Source organism: Xiphophorus couchianus, chromosome 11, assembly GCF_001444195.1.
Source record: "Xiphophorus couchianus chromosome 11, X_couchianus-1.0, whole genome shotgun sequence".
Taxonomy (NCBI): domain Eukaryota; kingdom Metazoa; phylum Chordata; class Actinopteri; order Cyprinodontiformes; family Poeciliidae; genus Xiphophorus; species Xiphophorus couchianus.
The window spans coordinates 11,604,870-11,626,623 of NC_040238.1; the positions used below are offsets into that span (position 1 = coordinate 11,604,870).

At 35.7% G+C, this 21,754-nt stretch overlaps 2 protein-coding genes across 4 annotated transcripts in view; both read left to right on the top strand.

Moving 5' to 3' along the window:
- Window positions 1-926: 926 nt before the first annotated feature.
- scimp (SLP adaptor and CSK interacting membrane protein) lies at window positions 927-11,650 on the top strand. Of its 3 annotated transcripts, none has more exons than XM_028030355.1 (5): window positions 927-1,292; window positions 1,967-2,093; window positions 8,168-8,216; window positions 9,382-9,458; window positions 10,559-11,650. In XM_028030355.1, the coding sequence occupies exons 2-5, from the start codon at window positions 1,982-1,984 to the stop codon at window positions 11,059-11,061; spliced, it is 741 nt and encodes a 246-aa protein (XP_027886156.1). In that variant the 5' UTR covers window positions 927-1,292; window positions 1,967-1,981; the 3' UTR covers window positions 11,062-11,650. The 3 variants fall into 3 exon arrangements, with proteins under 3 accessions (XP_027886156.1, XP_027886154.1, XP_027886155.1); XM_028030353.1 differs by having other exon boundaries at window positions 929-1,292; window positions 8,165-8,216; XM_028030354.1 differs by having other exon boundaries at window positions 929-1,292; window positions 1,975-2,093; window positions 8,165-8,216.
- A 6,858-nt stretch (window positions 11,651-18,508) lies between these two features.
- vps37d (VPS37D subunit of ESCRT-I) overlaps window positions 18,509-21,754 on the top strand; it is a 46,112-nt gene continuing 42,866 nt past the window's right edge. Inside the window, exon 1 of the mRNA XM_028031586.1 lies at window positions 18,509-18,746. Within this exon, the coding sequence (XP_027887387.1) occupies window positions 18,624-18,746 (123 nt within the window). The 5' untranslated portion in view covers window positions 18,509-18,623. The remainder of the gene's footprint in view (window positions 18,747-21,754) is intronic.

Here is a 21,754-nt window from a genome sequence, read left to right on the forward strand (position 1 = left end):
ACATGCCTCAATGGCCTGTCACTCCTCTTCCTGGTATCTTGGCTTCTTTTGACTTTCCCATTGTTTTAAACCAGAAAGCAGCGAACTCCATGTGGAACATTAAAATGCATGTACAGGTGTGACTCTTTTTCAAATGTGTCAGTTAATCTTTCAGACATTTGTGGAAGGAAACCCAAAATATTTGACCCAGTTATCCCAGATATTGACCAAATGTATGTAAACCTCTGAATTTCCAATACAAATCTGTGGTGTCCACAGTTTGTTTTGTGGCCCCTAACCACAACACCGGAACGCAGCAAATCTGGCCTGCAAGCAGAGGTGGTTGATGAAAAATTTTCCTAAAATTAAAAAATGTGTATTAGACACAAAACACAAATTAATGCTCATTAATTAACATTCCACAAAGAAAAACAAACAAATAAAACTTTTCCACAAATAAGGAGCTGTTAAAATAATTGTTCCTTTTCAACAAAAATCTGGCTAATTTGTTAGTTTCAATAGGGCAAGTTTAGTTTAGTATTGAGAAGTTAAAAATAAAAAAGAGAGGCACTGAGTTATTTTCACCTTTCTTTGAAAACAAACAAACAAATACAACTTGTGCCTCCGAGTGTGTACCACTTAACAATTTTGGCACCTTATGGCAGAAGGTTGGGATACTACTAGTTTACTACCATTCAACTATTTAAACAAAGCTGGTTGCAGAGCTTTTTGCATGTGTCGCTGATAGCGACATATGATCTGGTTGTTCACCTTGAATCAAAATCTGGTTTATTCATCAAAAATCCATGCAACTGTGGGATAATCTGAAACATGTGATTTATAGTAAATAGGTGCATAACACTGCTTAATCTGATCCCGATATAGTGGTGTTAGAGTGGCCGTACATAAAAGTGTTACCAGAGGAACTGAAACTTCAAATGGCTCAGATGTGCATGACTTTTCCCTCCCTGGTTTAAACATTTTTTGGCTCTCTTAGTTGGAAACATTTCCATGCATTTATTTGGAAATACTTATACGCAAGTACAAAGAGGCTTGAAGCCCTCTGTACAGATATGCTGCCCTTCTGTGACTCTGTCAGACATGCAGCCCCCACAAGCTGGAGTCAGCGGAGCATGGCAGAGTCTCAACCTGCAGGTTTCTTCGCCGTAACAGAGAAAATGAGAAGCTGCTATGCAAAGTTTCTGCACATGATGACTGCTGCCGAAATATGCCACCCACTTTCATCTTCAGTTCTCTGAGCCTGACGCCCGGTTCTGACCCAGCCTCGGATCTATCAGCTGTTTGCTCAAAAGGTAGGACACATTATTGTAGTTTGGGGGATTTTTCAGCTAAAACATTAACATATTACGTCTGTCTAACAGCATAATTGCCTATGTCCAATTTGAGAAAAATAACGGTTGTTTTCACAAAAAGCTGGAGCTAATATAGAGACGTCTAAATATGTCTCCTTAACGCAATTGTGAACAAGCAGTATGTGTTCTTGGACGCGATCAGGAAGTTGTTGAGAACAGAACATGTGGGGAGAAAAGATAAATGAGGCGGGGGGGGGGGAATAGCATTTTCATGGAAACATTAAGCGGAAACATGTTTCCAGATGGAATCAACTGTTAAATTAAAAACCGCCTCCAGCGTTCATGTTAAAATACAAACTTTTTTAGCTGGTTTTCGGCTCAGCCAGCTAAAAAGAATGAACATTTTTCTTTCATTTTTGCTGGCAGTAGGCGAGGCGGACTTCCTCACCAAAACAGTCCCTAGAGGTTGTCAAGGAGGGCTTGTTTGAGTCTCTCAACTCAGAGGCTGATACCAAAATAACTTTAAGACTTAGTCAACGCTGAAAAAGAGGAAGTGGTGAATTGTTGTCTTTCCGAACCACAGTCTTGTATACTGAAAAGCAACAGATGAAAACCAGTTGAAGTAATAGTGTCTTTTTCTTTTTCATTTTTCATTTCTTTGATGGTTTGTGGAGTTCGGCAGAGATCCCATGGCTCTTTTACGCAAATACATCTGGGTGATGGTGATACTGGGGATGGTTTTTGTGTCGCTGGTGATCAGCCTCATCTTCATCCTCATCAATAAGTGTATTTCCAGAAAAGGTAAGCTGAAATATATATATATATATATATATTTAGCTATTTTCTGTTGTTCCCTCAAAATATTTGAATTTTTCAGACAAAAGTGTTTTAGTTTTGGCTTCCTGACTTATATGGTGTCATCGTATCTGGAATAGCGACAGAAAAATAGAAGAAATATCTCAGCGACGTGTATCTTTTTTTAATCCAGTCAAAAAAAGGTGGCTGTTTCTTGCTCGACAATTGGAAATATTGAATAGTAATCGCATTTTAATCCTAGATAATGGCTTTCTTTTGTATTTAGGTTCTTTTTGTTATTTTGTTCTTTGTGGTTTAGATTTGGTTCTCTTGGATTAGCTTTATCAGTTTTCCCATTAATTTGCTCAGCTGAAACCATTTACCTGATTTACTCACCTGCATCCAGTTTCAATCTCCACTTAAATTTCTGGATTCAAATAGAATAGAACAAAATAGAGCTGCTGCTAAAGGTGATTTTAGTTATTGATTAATTGGTTATTCGGATGATCAAATGATTAATCGAAGGAAAAATTGTCCCATTGTTTTGTTAAGCCTTTTTATGCAATATTAGAAGTACATTAAAATTAATTTCCCTTTTAAAATAAGAAATTAGACATTTTATTTTTCTAAAATGCAATAACAAAGAATTGCTTTAGTGAACACTTGATCATTAGTCGCAAAGAAGGCATCAGAACCTGAAAAAAAATCCTTCTAACATCTGTTTAACATCAGTACAGTGTAGGGTTGATCGGTTGATCATTGTTTGGATTAACCGATTAATAGTTGGATGGCAGCAGGTGCTTTGTAGGATTTTATTTTTATTTTTTTATTGAATATGAAGCTAAAAGTTCTTCTTGATGAGTTCTGGGTTAACATAATTTTAGACAAAGAAGTTTTTTTTTCATTTTAAATGCAAAATGTGTAAATGTTTTGTACATTTTTGGCTTGACTGCTGCTCTGAGTGTGTTTTTCTTTCATCAGATTGCCTTGTTTTTTTTGAGTCTGTATACTCCAGTTAATGATTAATCATAATTAGTTATTTTAATAATCACTTCATCATGAACATTCCAATTGTTCATTTCAATGCTAGAATAGAATAGAGATTCCTTTATTGTCCCAAAAAGGCAAAATGCAATCCCAATAGCAGCAAGGTGACAGGTAATCAAAGCACAAAGATGCAAAAAAGAATATAAGATACATAAAAACAGAATCAAGAATAAATACTGTACATTAAGGGCAAAATGTCAACATAAATACTGTGCCATTATTAGAATTTGCTAACTCCAATCCGAAGGAATGTACAGTTTATCTGCAAAACTGTTTACATTTCAGCAATTTACGTTAAATGAGAATAAAAAACGGTACAACAACAGAGATGCGCACTACTGAAAGGTTATTTAAAATGAGTAAAAACTGTACAAATACCAGCAGGGCATTCCAGTTATAAAGTCTTACTAGAGGATTTATATTTTTTATTGTTGTCCTATAATCACTTATCAAAAGATACATTCAGCGATTAAACCTCTGTCTGGTTTCATGTTAAAAACCACAAAACACAACAAGTACTGGCTGTAACCAATATCTGTAATAAGAGCTACTTGTGTCTCTCATGAATTTACATAAATTCTGTTTGAGACGCACAAACTGATTTCAGAAAACAAATGTTCCAGATTAGTCGCTCAGCTTTATGTGGGTCCCATATGAATGTTGCCTGGACTGGACATTTCTTACCCATTGTCATGGTTTGTGGTTATAGAGGTGGTGAGGCAGACACAGTCGACCCAGGTTATGGCGAGAGAATGATGATTTAATAATGAATAAGGCAAACAAGCCAGGCAGCACAGATGAGTAACAGCAACAGCTCTGACTTCCACCATGGATGATGTCCATGGTGCAACGCGTTACATCGTTTTTTTATATAAATATTTCAGTGGTTTCATTCTTGTTTAGTTGTTGTTACTTCTTATCATGAAGCAAGTTTGGAGTTTTGGGTGTACTGATTAACTCTAACTTGACGTCACTCATGCTCTGACCGTTGTTCTGCTTCTTTAGTGGCGAACTAAATTCATGAGGAAATTTGTGGTTTCAGTTGTTGCAGTTTTGCGAAGCAGAATTTCACACACTGCAAACTAAAAGTAAATCCAGAGTTCAGCAGATATGCATCTTTATATGCTTGTTTGACCAGAGCTCAGGCTCCGTTCTCACTCTGCTACTTCAGTCGTATTTTTAAAAATGTATCATTACTCTGCTGATGGGAGCTGCAGATAGTTTTATCTGTGTTATTTACCAGACAGTTACAAGTATGTGGAGAGTTTTTCTGTGACCAAAATGTGCAAAAATAGGGATTAAAATAATGGAAAAAGTGCATTTAGAAAGAATATTAAAAGAAGTAACTTGCATAATGGGAAGATCTAAGTAGTAAAAATAACACATTGTAGTCAAATAAGTGCATGGATTTAGCAGTAAGCAGTGCTGCAGATATAGTTTTTCACAATATTTTAGATCTGTTTGCAGTGATCAGATGAAAGTTATATTTTTAGCTTATTATTTGAAATATTTTTTTGTCAAAAAAAAACCACAAAATTTTTACCGTATTCATCATGACCAAAAGTATCCTTCATCCTAATTTCAGAGCATTAATTTAATCAGAACAGAAATGGTTCTTCAGCCCCCCCCCCCCAAAAATGGAGAAAAATTAACAGTTTTTATCAAAGGTTGGCCTGAAATTTAAGGGAAAACAGAAAGGTCAGAGGTTCACTAGAGAGAGCCACCATCAGGTAGCATTGGTCCAGAACTTGGTACCCAGTATATCAGATTTGGGTTTTTCAATAAAATGTCATGTATTTGCCAATAAATTTCTTAAAACTTTGTGTCATCATAACCTCTTATCATGACTGTCACATCGCCTTGCAAGATCAGCTTCATGTCAAAAAGCTGCAGGATGGACAGCAAAAATCATCATTCCGTTTTATAACTTCCCCAGAAAGTTATTATAATATCAGATAAGATCATTAAAGGTATCAAATTGTGCAACTGCACCTCGTTCTGCCTTCAGCAGATTAAACGTCTTCTTATTTCCTGTGCAAGCAGACAAAATAGAGAATAAAAATATTATCCATCCTCATTTCCCTACATTCTTTCCCTACAAGTATGTTTGGTTTTTTTTTCTTGTTCTTTTTTTTCTCCAAAAAATAAGGCTTTCTTGAATGTGTCTGTGTTTGTGTTAAAAACACTTTCGCTTTTCTTTTCATTTCAGTGCTTTTGGCTTTTAAACACGATGATGTTTATTTATTTGAGATGAAAATGAAGCCATCCCATCTAATAATGCAGCCACAGTTTTCTCCACGATGCTCTTATTACGGCCAAAAGCACCGATTAGAAAAATGCTTCTTTTTATTTACTTTGATATCAGCTTTAATAAGCAATCAGCAAACAGACTTACTCCGGCAATGACATTTAAAAGGTCTTGAAATAATTATTTCAAAATTGTTACATTATTATAACCTCACTGAAAACTTTAGAAAAACTCAGTCTTTAATTTCAGTGCATTTTTCCACTGCACTGTACAGTACAACTTAGTAACAAGTTGAAATAACTTAAATGAACAAAAATACTGTGGTCACTCATTTCTGTCAATGAATTAAACTCCAAAATGAATTTTTGAAGTAATGTCTCCGTTGTCCTCAGTGCATCACAGGTTTTGGGGGATTTTGAGTGATGAATAATTCAACTTTGTTCCATTGAGTCATTTTTTGTTTAAATTGACCTCATATCTAAAAGCCTTTGACTCTTGATTAATCATTTTTGCACATTCTTTTCTTTACTTTTTGCTTACAAATCTGAATGTGTTGAACAAGTGAAATTAGAAACGGTGCATCCAAATATTTTTTTTTATGATCTCTGCAGAAAACGAGTTGATATTATAAGAAACGAGCTGAAAAAAACAAGAACACCAAAAAAGGCTACCATAAATTGTTAGTTTGTTGCTACTAAACCGTGTTAGCAAACATTTATTTTTAGCAAAAATAAGCTTCTGTGGAAACTGAATCTAAGGATAATGAACGAGGAAGTGGAACACAGAGATAAATAAAAAGATCTAAATAAATAAACAGAAAGGGTCAAAACAAGAGAATCCGATGGAAGTCCAAACACCTACATTGTTTGTCCTTTAAGTTCTGGACTTTTCATAAATATTCCCTTATAAATATTCTCTGTCTATGTTTGACTTTTTCCAATCAACAAATTATATTAAAAAAAAAAGGACGAATGTGATGTCTAAAGTATGGTGGAGGACGTGTGGGGATGTGGGCCTGTTTCTCTTTCCACTTATCAGAACATTGTGAACATTTCAGAATATGAGGATATTTTAAAAGACAATTTGAAGGCATCTGCCAGAAAACAAACAAAAAAAAGATCTCAAACATATTTTATTTTGATAAAGCAACTTATTGCTAAACTCAATACAAAATCTTACCAAGTATTTTTGTCCAGTTTCTACTGCACATATCGCAGTGCACTTCAAATAACACAAAGCTAAATTATAAGTAACGTTTCAGCAAGTTATATGAGCTTTTTTGAAGTCAATCATTCTTTAATATTGATGATAAAGAACTAGTTTCACTGGCATATTATTTCCTTTACAACATGGGACAAATTTCTTGTTTTAAGTGAAATAATCTGCCAATTTCTTTAGAACGTTTTTTTTTTTTGATTTTCATAACTTTATTGAAACATCAACAAAAATAAACAAAAACAACCCACCCCAAATCAGAACTTTTTAATCAATATTAAAGAATTATTGACTTAAAACAAGCTCTTACATCTGGATGAAAAGTTACTTCTAAGTTAGTTTTTGTCTTATTTTAAGTGTATGAAGATACAGCAGAAACTAGGCCAAAAAATCTTCAGTAAGATTTTGTGCTTTTGCTGTAAAGTGCGACTACAACAAAAGATGAATTTATGAAATTAGCTCTGAACATCCTTACCAGAATTTGCAACAAATTTCTTCCCATCTGTAATATAAGCATGTTTCTTCTGTGACCAATCGCAGACGAGAAAACCTGAACGTTTTTAGCATGTTAGACTATAAACTATTGCCATGTCTTTGACAAGGCTGGTAGGAAAGCCGTAAAATGTGCTTCAGAAAAAATTCAGGAGAAGTGAATAAAGTCTGGTGGCTCAGTTGGTTGGACTGAGTTCTCTCTCCTCCCCATTTCCTGTCCGTTTACAGGTAAATAAAGGCCTTGAAATAAGACGTTTCCTCTTCACTCAAAACAGCTTCGGAGTGTTTAGTTAGCCTGGAAACCCAGAACTTGCTCTTTGTCTGCCACACATGAGAGCCCTGAACAGGAAAGGGGAAACCAAACATCATCAGTACTGTCACAAATACTTCTGAGGTCTTCAACCCCATAGAGAAGTTATTATAATTGTATGAAATGCTATTATTAGAGGCACCCTGTGGATTTGATCGGCTCAGATGAAACTTTAATGATCCCTGTGGCGTAGCTGCAGCAGCAGCAGCAGCAAAGAGCCAGGCTTTGCTCCGCTTTGGAGGGATGAACTCAGAGCAAACAAATGCAACAAAAGACTGTGCTTTATGAATAATATTGGTACATTTTGAGAGAAAATATGAAATGTTTCATGAATAAAAATGAAAACAGGAAAACCTTTGAGTTTGTTGTAACAACGCTTATAATTCCAGTGTAACATTTCAATTTGTGTTTATTGTTATTTTGTCCCGTTTGAGCTCTTTAACACACATTGAGGCTTTTGCACTTGCTTTGGTTTTAGTGTTTTATTGTTTCTATTGTCGACTTTTGTCCTTTCCATATTTTGAATGCTTATTTATGTATTGCTGCAGCATTTTGTTGCAGATGTTGTTGTTTAAAAGTGCTTTATAACTAAAACAGTAGTGGTTGAAGTAGTCTATTTTTAATTATTAATGTTTGGACTTTTAAGAAAAGAACACATGTCAGCCTCTTCCAGTATGCTACAATGATATGAATTGTATTAATGTTATTTGTGTACATATCTACCGCATCAGATAACTTGAAATAATTTTTCCTTCTTTCTTTCAGCAGGCAAACATCGCATTTTACAGCTTCAGGAAAGATCTGACGTCAAAATCGAGTAATGTCTTCTCATACGTATGGTCTTAGTTTCTCTGAATAGCAAAGTCACATCCTGATTTGAGGCATCCTAAAAACAGGCACAGCTTTTTTTTAAAAAAGTATCAGTCTAAGGATCAGACAGGAACGGGACATAACTAAAAGTTTTCCATAAGCAGAAAACATGCTAATATTGCAAACACTGCAATATTTTCCCAATGAAAATGCTAAAAAATAAATAAATAAATCTTCCTGTCTTGATGATGTGGGTTATTTGAATGAAGTAAAAATATTTATTTACTGCTGAAAATTCACCATTTTCTCACCATGTATCTGTATCAGCAGTAATGATGTAAGTCTGTGAGGCTCTGACCCAGCAGAGATTTATCCTCCTCTGAAGTAAACTGTTGAACCCAGCAGCTTGAGCAGCACAGCATGTCTGTAGGAGACGGTAGGAAACTTGAGGCTATTTTAGTGAAGCACAACAAATAAACAATAACCAAGCCACAAGCTGAGTTATGACCCTGTTCAGAATTTTTAGTTCTTCGATGCTTGTTCATGCTTTCTAGTTTATTTTAATTACTGAACTGATAGAACTCGTGCATATTCACATTTTGTTCATTCTTGTTGATTTAGGAACTTCTATTAAGGGGAGTTGAAAACATATGCATGGCACATTTTCCAGTCTTTTACTTGTAAACATTTTTGAAACAACACTGATTATTTTTTCTTCCAGCTGTACACTATTTGGTGTCGGCTTATCATATAAAATCCCAATAAATACATTGTGGTTAGAAAAATTACAACACTGGAAAAATCTTATGTGCCATGAATTCAAATGCAAGTTTTTGCACACCATGTACCGACTGAAAAAGCCCAAGGACTGGTCAGTTGATGAGACCATGCTAACTACACTTAGCATTGCAAGGAGTTTAAAGATGGGTCTCTAAATGTTATGCATCTAAATACCGAAGAAACGTCTTTACAAATAGATTTTCATGAGGCATCCTTCAAACCACTGGGAGCTCGAGTTTTTATTTTTTATGATTATTTCATCACCTTTTCTGAAAAAGCCCATGGATGTTGACTGTATTTTCGTGCTTTCCACTCATCTAAAGCAGCGTTCTTTCACAATGTTAGTTCAAAGAAACTAACTTCAATATTTCTTTGTTCTCAAAACTTTTCAGGAGCAACAAATATCAGCTGACACAATCTGGCACAGACACACCTCCTCTTCCTCCTCGGACACAGTTTCTCATAGCAGGTAAAGCTCATTTTCCCACCACTACATTTTATGGACAGAAGTTGGACGCTGGCACAAACTGTTTGCATGAGGAACTGAAACAGAAAGTGGCGCCGTATGACAACTGACCCATCTGACAATAAGCTTTGAATCCTACGCAGAGGGAGAAAGCCACATATTCACTTCCAGTCAAGCCTTCTGAAGCCAAGTTCCTTTTTGATTTAACCACACAGCCATGTCAGTTATTTAAAAATCCCAAGTGTGAGTGACATTATAAATCAGAGTTTTGTGCTTATTTCCTGGGCTTCAGTGAGGTTGACTAAAACGAACAGAAGAAAGTGAATTAAAAGATGTTGAATTGACCACTGCAGATACTTTCAGAGTAACTCTTATATGAATGTTTGCTAATTTAAAACCCAGGGGAAAAAAACCTTTAATGTAATCTGTAATAAACTAACTTTAAATTTATGTTCTCAACTCCCCTGTAAGTTTGAATGTGACATAATTACACAAATGAGATTATGAGACATGTAGAGTTTATTTACATTCCTGGATTCTCTGAGTTTAAAGAATGGGAAGAACTTATAAACACTATGTTTTGCTGACGGCAACACATTTCTCTACAATATATTAATAAACATATAATCTAACAGCCTAAGCAGAGCTCCAGCATGTTTATTCAGCTGGTTTCACCTCTGTAGGCGCTGTACAATGGCTGCTGGAAAAGACAAGTGTTTCTTGTTGGTTGTGCAGGAGGCTCCACTCCTGCTTTTCAAAGATGTACAGTTGTACAATTGCGCATCTGTTTGAAGTCATTTTCTCTTGCAAGTGTAGACATTGAGTTGGGGAGGCAGCAGCTCATTATGAAAGGAGCTCAAATTAGGCAGAACTGAGCAGATTAAAATCTCATCATCTACGAATGATTTTGTGCAACAGATGTGTTAAACATGTTTTGTTTAGCCCATAGACCGATCCAAACCTGTTCAAGGAAGCATCATAAGTCACTATTAACAATCTGCTGGTCACCTTTAGATAATATGTCAACTAACCAAGTTGATTTGTGTTCTGTAATTTTCCATATGTGATAAGAAATTGTCTAAAAAGAAAGTTTATTGTTTCAGAGGCCCTAAGCTATGAGAACCTGGCTGAGGAATGTGAGCATGACGACCAGAGTGACCACGACTACGAGGAGGCCCTGGACCAGATGCTCGACTGCGTGAAGGTGCAGGATAATCTGCTCTACAATCATCCAAACACAAACTCTGGAGTTTCAGTCGCCCAGAGCTACGAGAACCTGGCTGAGGAGAACGACTACGAGGAGAGCGTGGATCCACTGCCGGACTATGTCAAAGTGGAGGATGAAACCGAGATTCTTCCCCCTCCTCTCTGCGATTTGGATCCAAATATGAATTGCAATGGTTCTTTGGGTCAGAGTTACGAAAATCTGGCCGATGAGAATGAGTACGAGGAGAGCATGGAGCAGCAGTTGGACTATGCGAAGGTGGAGGATGAGTTCACTCCTCATCAGAACGACGAAGCGAGGGACAACGCCTCCACTGCGTCCACCGAGGACTATGACGACATCGGAGGAGAAGATGAGGAAGACTATGATGATATTGGATAAGATCAATATTTAAAAAAAAGGACAAAGACTTTTTTCTCCAACCTTCCTGCTGAGCAGAGCTTTCACAGATTTCTTTTGTTTCGCCGTCTTTAATTATTATTCACATGTTTTTAAAAGCAGAACAGCTGGAGATAACGGTTTGCTTTTTGGACATTCAGTTCTACTTTTTGATTCCTACACAACTTATTTACTGATCATTTCTAGATTTGTTTATAGCTGTTTTTCAACCTTTTTGATTTAAAACCTTGTGAACTGTTTTAAAAAAAAAAAAAAAAAAAACGTGTAATTTTATGTTTGTAAGTTGTACAGCATCGCATAAATGTGATTGTGTTTACAGTGGGCTAATTTTTGTCTGCCACGATTTGCGGTTGAAGAGGTGAGGATGGAAGCCGAGGACCCAGGTGTGGTGCAATAATGATGATTTTTAATAAAAGTCCAAACGAACAGAACAGAATCCAGGCAGCACAGGTGAGCAGTAAGGCTAAGAGCTCAGACACTGGTAGCGACTGGCTACACAGGTGGAGACAAAGACAAAGACAAGGACCTGGCAGGGAGCAAGAGACACAGGCGGGTATAAATACACAAGAAAGGTAATCAGGGGAAACAAGGGGCAGCTGGGGACAATCAAGGCGTCGCCGGGACAACAAGGAGACTCAATTAACTGAAAATGACACAGAAATTTAAATTAACAGAGAAAATAACAAAACCTTATGTTAGCATATTTGCTGTAATACGCAGAGCAGAGATGAATATACTGTATATATAAGAAATGTGAACAATAATAAAAATTTATGAAATAACTAAAGAATTGCTTTATTTTAAAATAAATAAAAATATAATATAATATAATAAAAAAACAAAACAAAACAATCAAAAATAAATAATTACTCTAAAAAAAGTGTGACTAAATTAATATTTACAAAATAAATATTGCAAATATTTATTTTGGCAGCCTATTCATAAAAAAAGAACAACTATGTATAGTTTGGTATATTATTAAGTTGATTTTTATAAAATTGAAGTTACTTTTTTCTCTATACATACTATCAAAAAGGTGAACATTATTGAATAATCAATAAATTCTACCATATGGGAACTCTTTGGTTTTAATCACCATGCCCTTCACAGGAATTGCACAAAAAACCCCAACATAATTATATCAACATTTTTTCCTTAAAATTCAGATGCATATTAGTTCCCAGTTATCCTGATAAAACCCAAATCATATGAGGGATCATATCTAATTCACTTTTAGATACAACCAATTCCTAAGCTCTACTAAACACTTTGGAACTATTTTCTATTTATGCAGGAAAATAGATTTTAATAATATAAAATTAAGAACAACAATGTTTAAGTTGGAAATAAAGCTTGAGGTGAGATTTAAATGTTTGCAAAAACAGTGGGAACAACTGTGTGTGTGTGTAACTTTGCTCAGAAGGCCAGCATTAAAACCTTTCTAGGTTACATCGACTTAAATATTGAAAACTCTTGATAAATCACATCAACGAAGAAGATAAAGTGAAGAAGCCTTTCTGAAAATTTCATAACGGAGCTTGAGAGAAGCTTTGTTTGTTGTAGAGCTGTGAAAGTGCATTTTTCTTCAGATTGCTGTGTGTAGCGTGTAGATGACTAAAGCATTTGGAAACTAAATCCTCCGACATCTACAACTCCCCAAACTGCAATGAAGTAAATCTCCCTGACATGAGCTTCCTCCTCAGACTCTAAAAACGGCACCGTTTAGACAGACTTAGTGTTTTATTCATAAGCTGAGGGAATAGCCCAAAATGTAAGAGAAATATTTCTGATGAATATAGCCTGAAATATTCGAGGAAAAATGTGGTGGTAGAGCAAAAAAAATATATATATATATAAATGTAAGTGTAAAATGTAAAACCAGCTTATTATCTGATTCATGTAAAATAGAAGTGATCCACTGAAATTAATCAGCACTGTTTGTTTTTGCATTATCTGCAGATGTTATAACATTTCTTCTTATTATCAAGTTAACATTTATCCACTGCAGAGGTGTATTAGGACCATTGTAGGTAGAAAAAAGGAGTAAATTTCCACCAAAAAAACTCATAATTTTTGAGAATAATCTCAGAAATGCTCAAACTAAGAAATTTTCTGGGTTTTTTTCTAGAAAATTTCTGAGATTTCCTTTTTTTTAATCTGTCTACGATGGCCTTAATACACCGTTGTAGTACTTATGTTTAACAGACGAAGTGATAAAAACTGAAATAAAGATGCAGAACAAACATTTAACATGACAACAAACATTCTGATGTTGTGCATCTTCCCCAAATCAACATTTTGTTTTGCTAATAAATTGCCAAAATTAGTCTTGAGGGGTAATGTTTTTCTTTGTTTCGGTGCAAATGTTTTGGCATTTTTGTGTAAACTTGTTTAGTTTCGATGCAATATTTTTTCCTACAACTCTCTCAGTGCTTCCCTCTTTGGGTTGAAAAGTGGCTGCTGCAGTTCAATTTTCCTGCGGTTATGAAGGCCCAGACGGCGCGGGGAAAAACAAAACACAGAGAAATATATCGGATTTGGAAAAGGCGGATTTGGGCATAAACTTGTATGTGAATGGTTTGGTTGGAAATGGAGATAGGAAATGAGGAAGATATGGATTTTGAAGGGTGGAAGCCAGCGGGGAGAGGAAGAGGGAGAGGACATGGGAGAAGTCAAATAGGTAGTAAGGTAGTAAACGAGAACTAGAAGGAAGTAGTTCAGGAGAAGAAAGGATAGTTAGGAGGAAAGCTGTGAGGGAGGAATTTAAAATAATATTAAGTCTTAAGAACGAGGAAGAACAGGATAACATCAGCCCCATTGTGGTGTCAAGAGAAATAAAAAAGAAAATTGGAGATGTTGAAATGGTAAAGATTTTGAGAGATGGAAACTTATTGGTAGTTTGTAAAAATGAAGAACAAAAGAATAAGGCTTTTAATAATATCTATAAAAAAAACAGTTGGAGAAAAAAATCATGGGAGAAAATAAAAAAATTTGAGGAGTGATTTATGGGATCCCTCTAGATGAAGATCTTGATAAAATTACGAGAAATATTGTAGGTGCAAAAGTGAATATCTTGAAGAGACTTTCAAAAAACAATAAATGGAGAAAAAGTAGGAAGTTTGTCAATCCTCATTGAATTTGAAGAAAAAGAGTTGCCACAAAACATCAAAGTAGGTTATCTCAGTTTTCAGGTCAGACCATCTATCCCTCCATCACTTCGTTGTTTCAAGTGTCAAAGATATGGACACATAGCAGCAGTTTGTAAAGGGAAGCAGAGACGTCCAAAATGTGGTGAGGATCACAGGTTTGAAGAATGTAAAGAAGAAGTACAAGAAAAATGTTGTAACTGTGGAGGGCAACATAGAGTTATGTATGGAGGATGTGAGGTAAGGAAGAAGGCAAAAGAAATCATACGGATTAAAATGACTTAAAACATAAGCTACGCAGAAGCAGTTAAAAATGTGAAGGAACAGAAAACAAGAGAGATTGAACAAATGACAAGTCAAATTCCACAGCAAAGCAAAGTACAGTCAGAAGAAAATAAAACAATATCAGTAGAAAAACTAATATTATTCGTGGCATATGCTATCAACTGCACTGACCAAGCCAAGCATAAAACTGAGAAGATTAAAATAATAGTGAGAGGAGCTGAAACATTTTTGGGGTTTAAAGAGGGATCATGGGAGAACATAAACAAAAAGCTGGAGGTAGATGGAAGACCAGGACCACCAGGTGAAAGTAGTTCATGTTAATATTACAATGGAATGCAAGAAGTTTAATTGCTAACGGACAGGAACTTAAAGGTTATATTGATAGTCTTGAAGAACAACCAGAAATTATTTGTGTTCAGGAAACATGGTTAAAAACAACATTAGATTTTGTGATCAAAGGATATCATAGTGTAAGAAGAGATTGACAGGAAGGAGGTGGAATATTCCTAAAGCAAGGGATACAATATCAGGTACAGAACTTGAATGTATAGTTATTGAGATATGGAAACAAGAAGTTAAATTTAAAATAACAAATTTTTATAATCCATGTAAAACATTATCATTTGAAATAATGGAGGAGTTAACTGAATGTTTGGCAGGGAAAGTAATTTGGTGTGGGGATTTTAATGCAAATAGTACATTGTGGGGTAAATGTAACGACAAAAATGGACAAGTTATAGAAGAATTAATGGAAATGAAAAATCTTGTATGTATCAATGATGGGAGGGGAACAAGAATTAATGTAAGAACAGGGATGGAATCAATGATTGATTTAACAGTTGTCTCAAATGTTTTAGCTGGTATTTGTGAGAAGTTGATTGATAAAAATTCAACAATAGGTAGTGATCACTATCCCATAACAATAAGAGTAGGATTAAATTTAAATAATAAGAATATAAAGGTCAATAAAAAAAAAAAAAAACTGAATTTCAAAGAGGCAAACTGGATTAAATTTAGATACTTGAGTCAAATAAACTTAGGAAAAGTAGATATGAGAATGGATATAAATGATGTAAATTAAAAAAATGTGTAAGATAATCATGGAAGCAGCAGATAACTTTATAAATAAAGAAGGGTGTAAAAATGATAAGAAAATGGTACCAAGGTGGACAAATGAGGACAGAGTATGAATGTATTAAGGAAAAGGTTAATTTATTAGATATTTTGAAGAAGAATTTCCTTTGGGGAGAATTTGGGGAGTAAACATATACAAATAGTTATTCGATTTTTAAAGAAAACTAAATTATTTCATAGGATTTGATTATAGTAGGTGTGTTTGTGAATGTGTGTATGATATAGATGGGTAGAATACAAAGTTATGTATAAGTATGGACATTTGTGTGTGTGTGCGCGCGTCATAGTGTTTTTATTAGCATGAACTACTCCTACACACTTATGTTGTCATCATTACTCAAGATGAATAATTTCAATTTCTCTTGACATCTAGGGTGTCAAAGAAAACACAAAATATATATTCCATTTAGTATTACTTGACCTTATTATGCATCTCAGAGTAATCATTTGCTATTCTAAAAGGGAAAGTTTATCCATGATATTAAACAATAATATTAATGAAATTAGTCTCATAATCTATCAAAAATCAGTCTCACTGGTTTTGCCCTAATGAAGAAAATAAAAAACTCATCATATGGTAATTAAACTGATTCATACATTTTACTCTTGCTAGAAAGAAGACTTTGTCTTCAAGAAATGTTACTACGGTATCAGCGATGATATCGAGTTTCAAATATTTTTCATAGTGTCTGTATCAAGTTGAAGATTTTAGTATTGTGATAACCCTAACTTGGGTACGCTCCTATATTTTTTACACAACTAAAATAGATGAAGACCATAAAAAGCCAGTTGGTGGGCGTGCCGTGGTGGCGTAGTGGTTAGCGCGACCCATATTTGGAGGCCTTCAGTCCTCGACGCGGCCGTCGCGGGTTCGACTCCCAGACCCAACGATATTTGCCGCATGTCTTCCCCCCTCTCCTCCCCCATTTCCGGTCAGCCTACTATCATATAAGGGACACTAGAGCCCACAAAAGACCCCCTGGAGGGGTACAAAAAAAAAAAGCCAGTTGGTTTCCTTTATTTTTTTCTTCACTGATCTTTTGAGAGGTTCTGTTCCTTTTAAACGTCTCTGACCATGTCAACATCCTGTATTATGTTTTATTTGAAGAGCAAAAAACAATGTACATGCTTTGTTTGTTGACTTCCACCTCTTACTATTTATCTTAACCTTTCAATTCAGTTGTCACTGCTGAAAAAGCCTTTCAGGTGTGAGGGAAACCAGAAGATCAAAGAAGTACTACCTTCATTATTATTTGCTGTTTTTAAATAATGTTAGAGTATAGGTATTGGCTTCATCCACTCATAGGTTAGTTGGTTGTTACTTTGAAGGGACCACTCAAGCAAGAACAAAACATGTGTAATTTTAGGTCTGTAATCATGGTTGTATTCAATTTTTAGACAGTAAAGCACACAATACTTTCCATTTTTGACAGATTCATAATCAACTCTGTTCTTCAGCCCACAGGAATGAAGAGGAGCTTTGTTGCCTCAAACCAAAGTTTACATGAATAACCAGCATCTGGTAGCAAATGCGGGTGTTTGAGAATCCTGCAGCCAAGACGAAATCTAAACAAGTTTGGAGGTCAGAAGAACTTCAAGAAATGGTTAAACAGAACAGGATTCTTAGAAACACACAGTTGGCATATATTGAGGAAAACCAAACTGTTGCTCAGGTTCCCCTTTCAATAGAGTCCAACAAATGATTATAAATGCATGCATTCAGCAGAAAGGAGAACCTCTTCTATGTCTCTATTCTTGCTGAATCATTGTCAGAGAAAGGTCAAGCCCTCAAAAGGTTATGAGGGAAACGTCTAAGTTTTCTAAGGGGAATTATTATGGATTAAAAATGATTAATTTCAGTAGGATCATTAAAGCATGTTGCCTGTGTTTCGATGTGCTGCGAAAGAAACAGACAGAAGGAAATATGAGTCTGAAAAGAACCTAAGCATAAAATAGCAATGAGACAAAAAAAAAGTTGTTTGGTGAAAATAGATCCAAAATTGCGAGTTGTCTTGGGCGCCCCCTAGTGGCTGCCTGTCCCTAATCTGATTCCAACAGTAAATATTATTATAATGCGAAATAAAATACAATAAATAACATATTAAAAAGAAAAGAAAATGGAATGAAAACAAAACACTAAAACAGCCGTGAGCCATTACTCTTCTGACCTACATAAAGTGACTTTCCCCCTCACTAACCACATAATAACAGCATTTCAGTCATAATTTACTGCAATAGTCATACACTTTAAACATGTAGTTTATTTAAATGAGTAGCTGTGCACTGCAGCCAACCATGGAGTCTAAAAAAATAGATTATTTGGAAAGGTCTGATATCTTTAACACCGTTTATTACTATAAAGCTTTTGTAAACATATATTCTTCCTTCTAAGTAAATATTTATCATTCACAATATCAGATTTAATTTGAACAAAATTATATAATCAGATGATCAAAAGTATAAATTTACATACAAATTCTGCTATTTTATCTTTGATACTTTTCAGATTTGGAAGTCTGAACTGCAAGTTGAGAGCTATCCCAAAGCTATCCCAACACCAATAGCTTTAATATTAAAGAAAACATCAAAGCTATGTTCAACTTTGGATAATTTTTGTATAAAGGGATATATTTTGTACCATCTGAATCTGAAAAAAAATTAAAAGTGAAAAAAACTTGAATCTGAAAACAGTTTTCAACCTTTTTTCCCCCCCCAAATCTCATCTTTATTAGTTTAGAAATTATTATTACGTTTAATAAACTTCATGGCCCCAATTTAGCTCCGTACAAATCGAACGCAGAACGATAAGAAAAGCTTTTATTTTGGAAGGGTCTACAGGAAGAGTTGTGGTTTTACAGTTTGACGCCGCGTGCGGGCGCCTCGCATTCCAATGCCACCGAGATGTGAGTAGAGTGCGGCGGGACTTCGCTGCTTCCCAACGCGACTCTCCGTCTTCCAGGCAGTTTGTACGGGTTCAAAATGTCCAACTCCAAGGAAGGGACCTCCTGTCCCGACGGCTACCGGGCTTTAAGCACTACCGAGCTGAGGGAGCTTTTACACAGCGACGACAAAATGGACCAAATTATTCGACTCAATGAGAAGGTAGGCATCTTCTGTTACACGCTCAAACAGCCAAAGTACCGCTAAATTCATCCGCTTATCTTCTTTACCACTTCTGATAACCGTTCAAAATTTAAATTATGTGTAAAGACTGAAGTAAAAACAAAGGTGTGTTTTCGGTGAGCAGTTAGTGAGAAGCAGATATGTGATGGCTCATCGATTGTCTGCGTGGCGAGCGGTCAGATTTCCAATTCGTTTTTTCCCCCCAAGGCTTCCCCACTCACATCATATGTAAGGCTGTAAGTTTTGATCCAATGGTCACGTTTGTGCTCTTTTAATGCGTGTTATTGCGTTTTGGTCCCTCTGTTGGAGGAAGCATCAGATGCAGTGTTGAACCCCCCCTGCAGCGCTGCTCTGCTTTTTGTGGTTTACATTGGTTCACATTGAAGGATAGGAGGGTTTCTTCATGTTATATATTCACTGGACGTGACAAATTTCAGGAAAATTCCAACTCAAACTTCTTCAAATCAGTCATAATTATTAAGTTTTTATTGTTTTATTCCTCATATGTTTCTACCTTAATAAATAAAGATAATTACAATGATTAAAGCTGTTAGCTTGACTTTTCTCTAAAATCAAGCCACTTCTCTTTTAATTCATTGCCACCAAAACAACAACACGCCATGGTCAGTTTTTCAGTTTGTTTTTCTGCTATGTTGTCAATTGTTGGCTGATCATGAAAAAAAATCAGCCTCTGTGCGGGCGAGTCTCTGATGACATCACAGAAGGTGGTTCTTTTGAGTACTTCAATTTGAGTTTTTCTTTATGTTGTCTTTATTTTTATGCTTTAAATCAGTGAGGTTACTAATGTCTCAAGTCCTTTGCAGCATTTGATTGCCTTGTATTTGACTCAATCCATGGGAGGTTCTAGACAGGGTCCAACTGGGGCCAGCACCCGCTGTTGCCATGTCTGAAAAGATGCTGCTAAATCAGTGACTTATGATGATATGTGCGGACTCAGAATCAATAACTAATTGCTGAATTTGTTGGATAAATTACATTTTTTTCCTTCTCACCTTTAACAATAAATTAAAAATTAAGGTGTTGCACTTTAAGCTTCATATTTTTTGCTTGATGCTTGTCGTTTTTTCTTTGCTTTCATTCTTTTGTTTTGTACACACATGAAAAAACACTTAAACATGTTTCTTTAATGTTGCATTTAAGTCCCAATGTTTTTTTTTCCTGATATATTTTATTTATTTATTTATTTATTTTATAACAATGAACATAACCACCAGAGGACGGATATATGGATCCCATCACACCCCTGTGTGTCTCAGCTGTGAATATGCACAGAAAACGATAATTGTATTCAAATAAAAAAGACTCAAACGCAATTTGAATCGGTCATGATCTGAAAAATCGATTAAAATTTTTGCACCTCCTGTGATGACAGTGAAGCATCTCGACCCAGAGGAGAATTATCATTTTTGTTTCCTCAGGGTGCTTTTATTAAAGAACTTTTTATTTTGTAAAACCCCATATTTGATTGCTCAGTCGTTTTTGTTGAGTGGACATTCAGTTAGTGAGTTAAAACCCCCCACTGGATAGCACCTTTAATTTATTTAAAGTTAGTATCACTCAGGATAACCTCTTAACCACAGCTGCTGCTCCTCTAACCCTTGACCTTTCCTTAAACCCTGTCTTTATATAAAAAATTCATAACCACTGCTACGGTCGCTTGTCCTCCCACGCTATGGGACTGTATTAATACATTTATGTCCCCCGCAGCACCGGGAATGCAAACACACACTCACACAGATTAATGCAACTTAGTGCGCCAACCAGGGGGGTCCGAAACTTTTTCAAATGCTCTGTTTGTGAGGTTTTTTTTCTTTAGTTTTTTTTTTTCCTGTGGACAATAAAAAGCATTAATGTGCAGTGAAACATAAACCAGTGTGGGTTTAGTCATCCTGCAGTCAGTTGTTTGAATGATTGGGGTGGTATAAGATTAGAGAATTAAGAAATTAGTTTTAAAATCCCTGAACTGGACCTTTGGGTGTGAGACCATCAAGAAGGTAAAAGCTGAATAATGTTGGATTTAGCTAAAAAAAATTAAAAACACATTCTATTTTGGGAATAGAATCAGGTTTAAAGATTTGAAATTTAAAACCCTGGGATGATGGAGATTAAATAGTTGAATTTCTGACTCAGAGCTGCTTGAGCCTTGGGCTGCGTTAGTCAGAGTCAGCAGAAGTGGTAATTAATGTGCCATTAATACCCAATACAGAGCTTGTGTGGATTGGATAATCTCAGCGATTATAGCCGGAATCACTGCAGGTGGATGCATGAAAACATAAACAGCCTCTCACTTCACTAAACATGTATAGATTGAGAAAATGATTGTGCTCTGCAGTTTAACAGTTGGTTTTAGATGCTTGATTTCAACGGTGTATTTTAGCGTTTCCATTGTGTTCTTCGGTTGCTTTCCGCAACTTTATTTAGCTACATTTGTAAATTGAAGGGAAACCTGTTGCTATTTTCTTAAGTGATGAGTGTACATGGCTTTTTAACCATGGACAATAGGGTTAAGGTGACTTAACCCTATTGTCCCTCTGTTATGTGTAACATTTCTCATCCTGTCTCTCTGCTCAAACCGCGCGCCGCCTTGACGAGTTTGTGTTAATTATGATTGTTATGTAAACTGCTCGGCTTAATCTCCAGTAATGAATGTGAATCATGACTGCTGCAGTCTGCCTGGTTCAGTATAACTCCTCTCTGGAGATGCATCAGATGACATTTCACTCAGCCAGTTAAAAGTCTGCTATGAGTTAATTCCCAATAATGGCAATAGAGAGAATTGAAACTGCTTGGAGGAAGTTGTGTGTTGATAATAAAACATTGGATAACTTAAGGGTGTTTTCACACCTGACTTTTCCAGTAGAGTCGGATTATCAACATGTTATTTTCAGCTGTTCCAGCTCTTTTTCTCACTGCGCTGTATCAAACCAACCAAACCCTCTGAAAAACCTGTTCTCCTCCTCACCTGT

Excerpts from the sequence above, each read along its gene's own strand:
- scimp (XM_028030353.1), top strand. The coding sequence starts at position 1,982 with ATGGCTCTTTTACGCAAATACATCTGGGTGATGGTGATACTGGGGATG. Across the intron at positions 2,094-8,164 it reads TAAGTGTATTTCCAGAAAAG|CAGGCAAACATCGCATTTTA; the intron begins GTAAGCTGAAAT and ends TCTTTCTTTCAG. Across the intron at positions 8,217-9,381 it reads AGATCTGACGTCAAAATCGA|GAGCAACAAATATCAGCTGA; the intron begins GTAATGTCTTCT and ends AAAACTTTTCAG.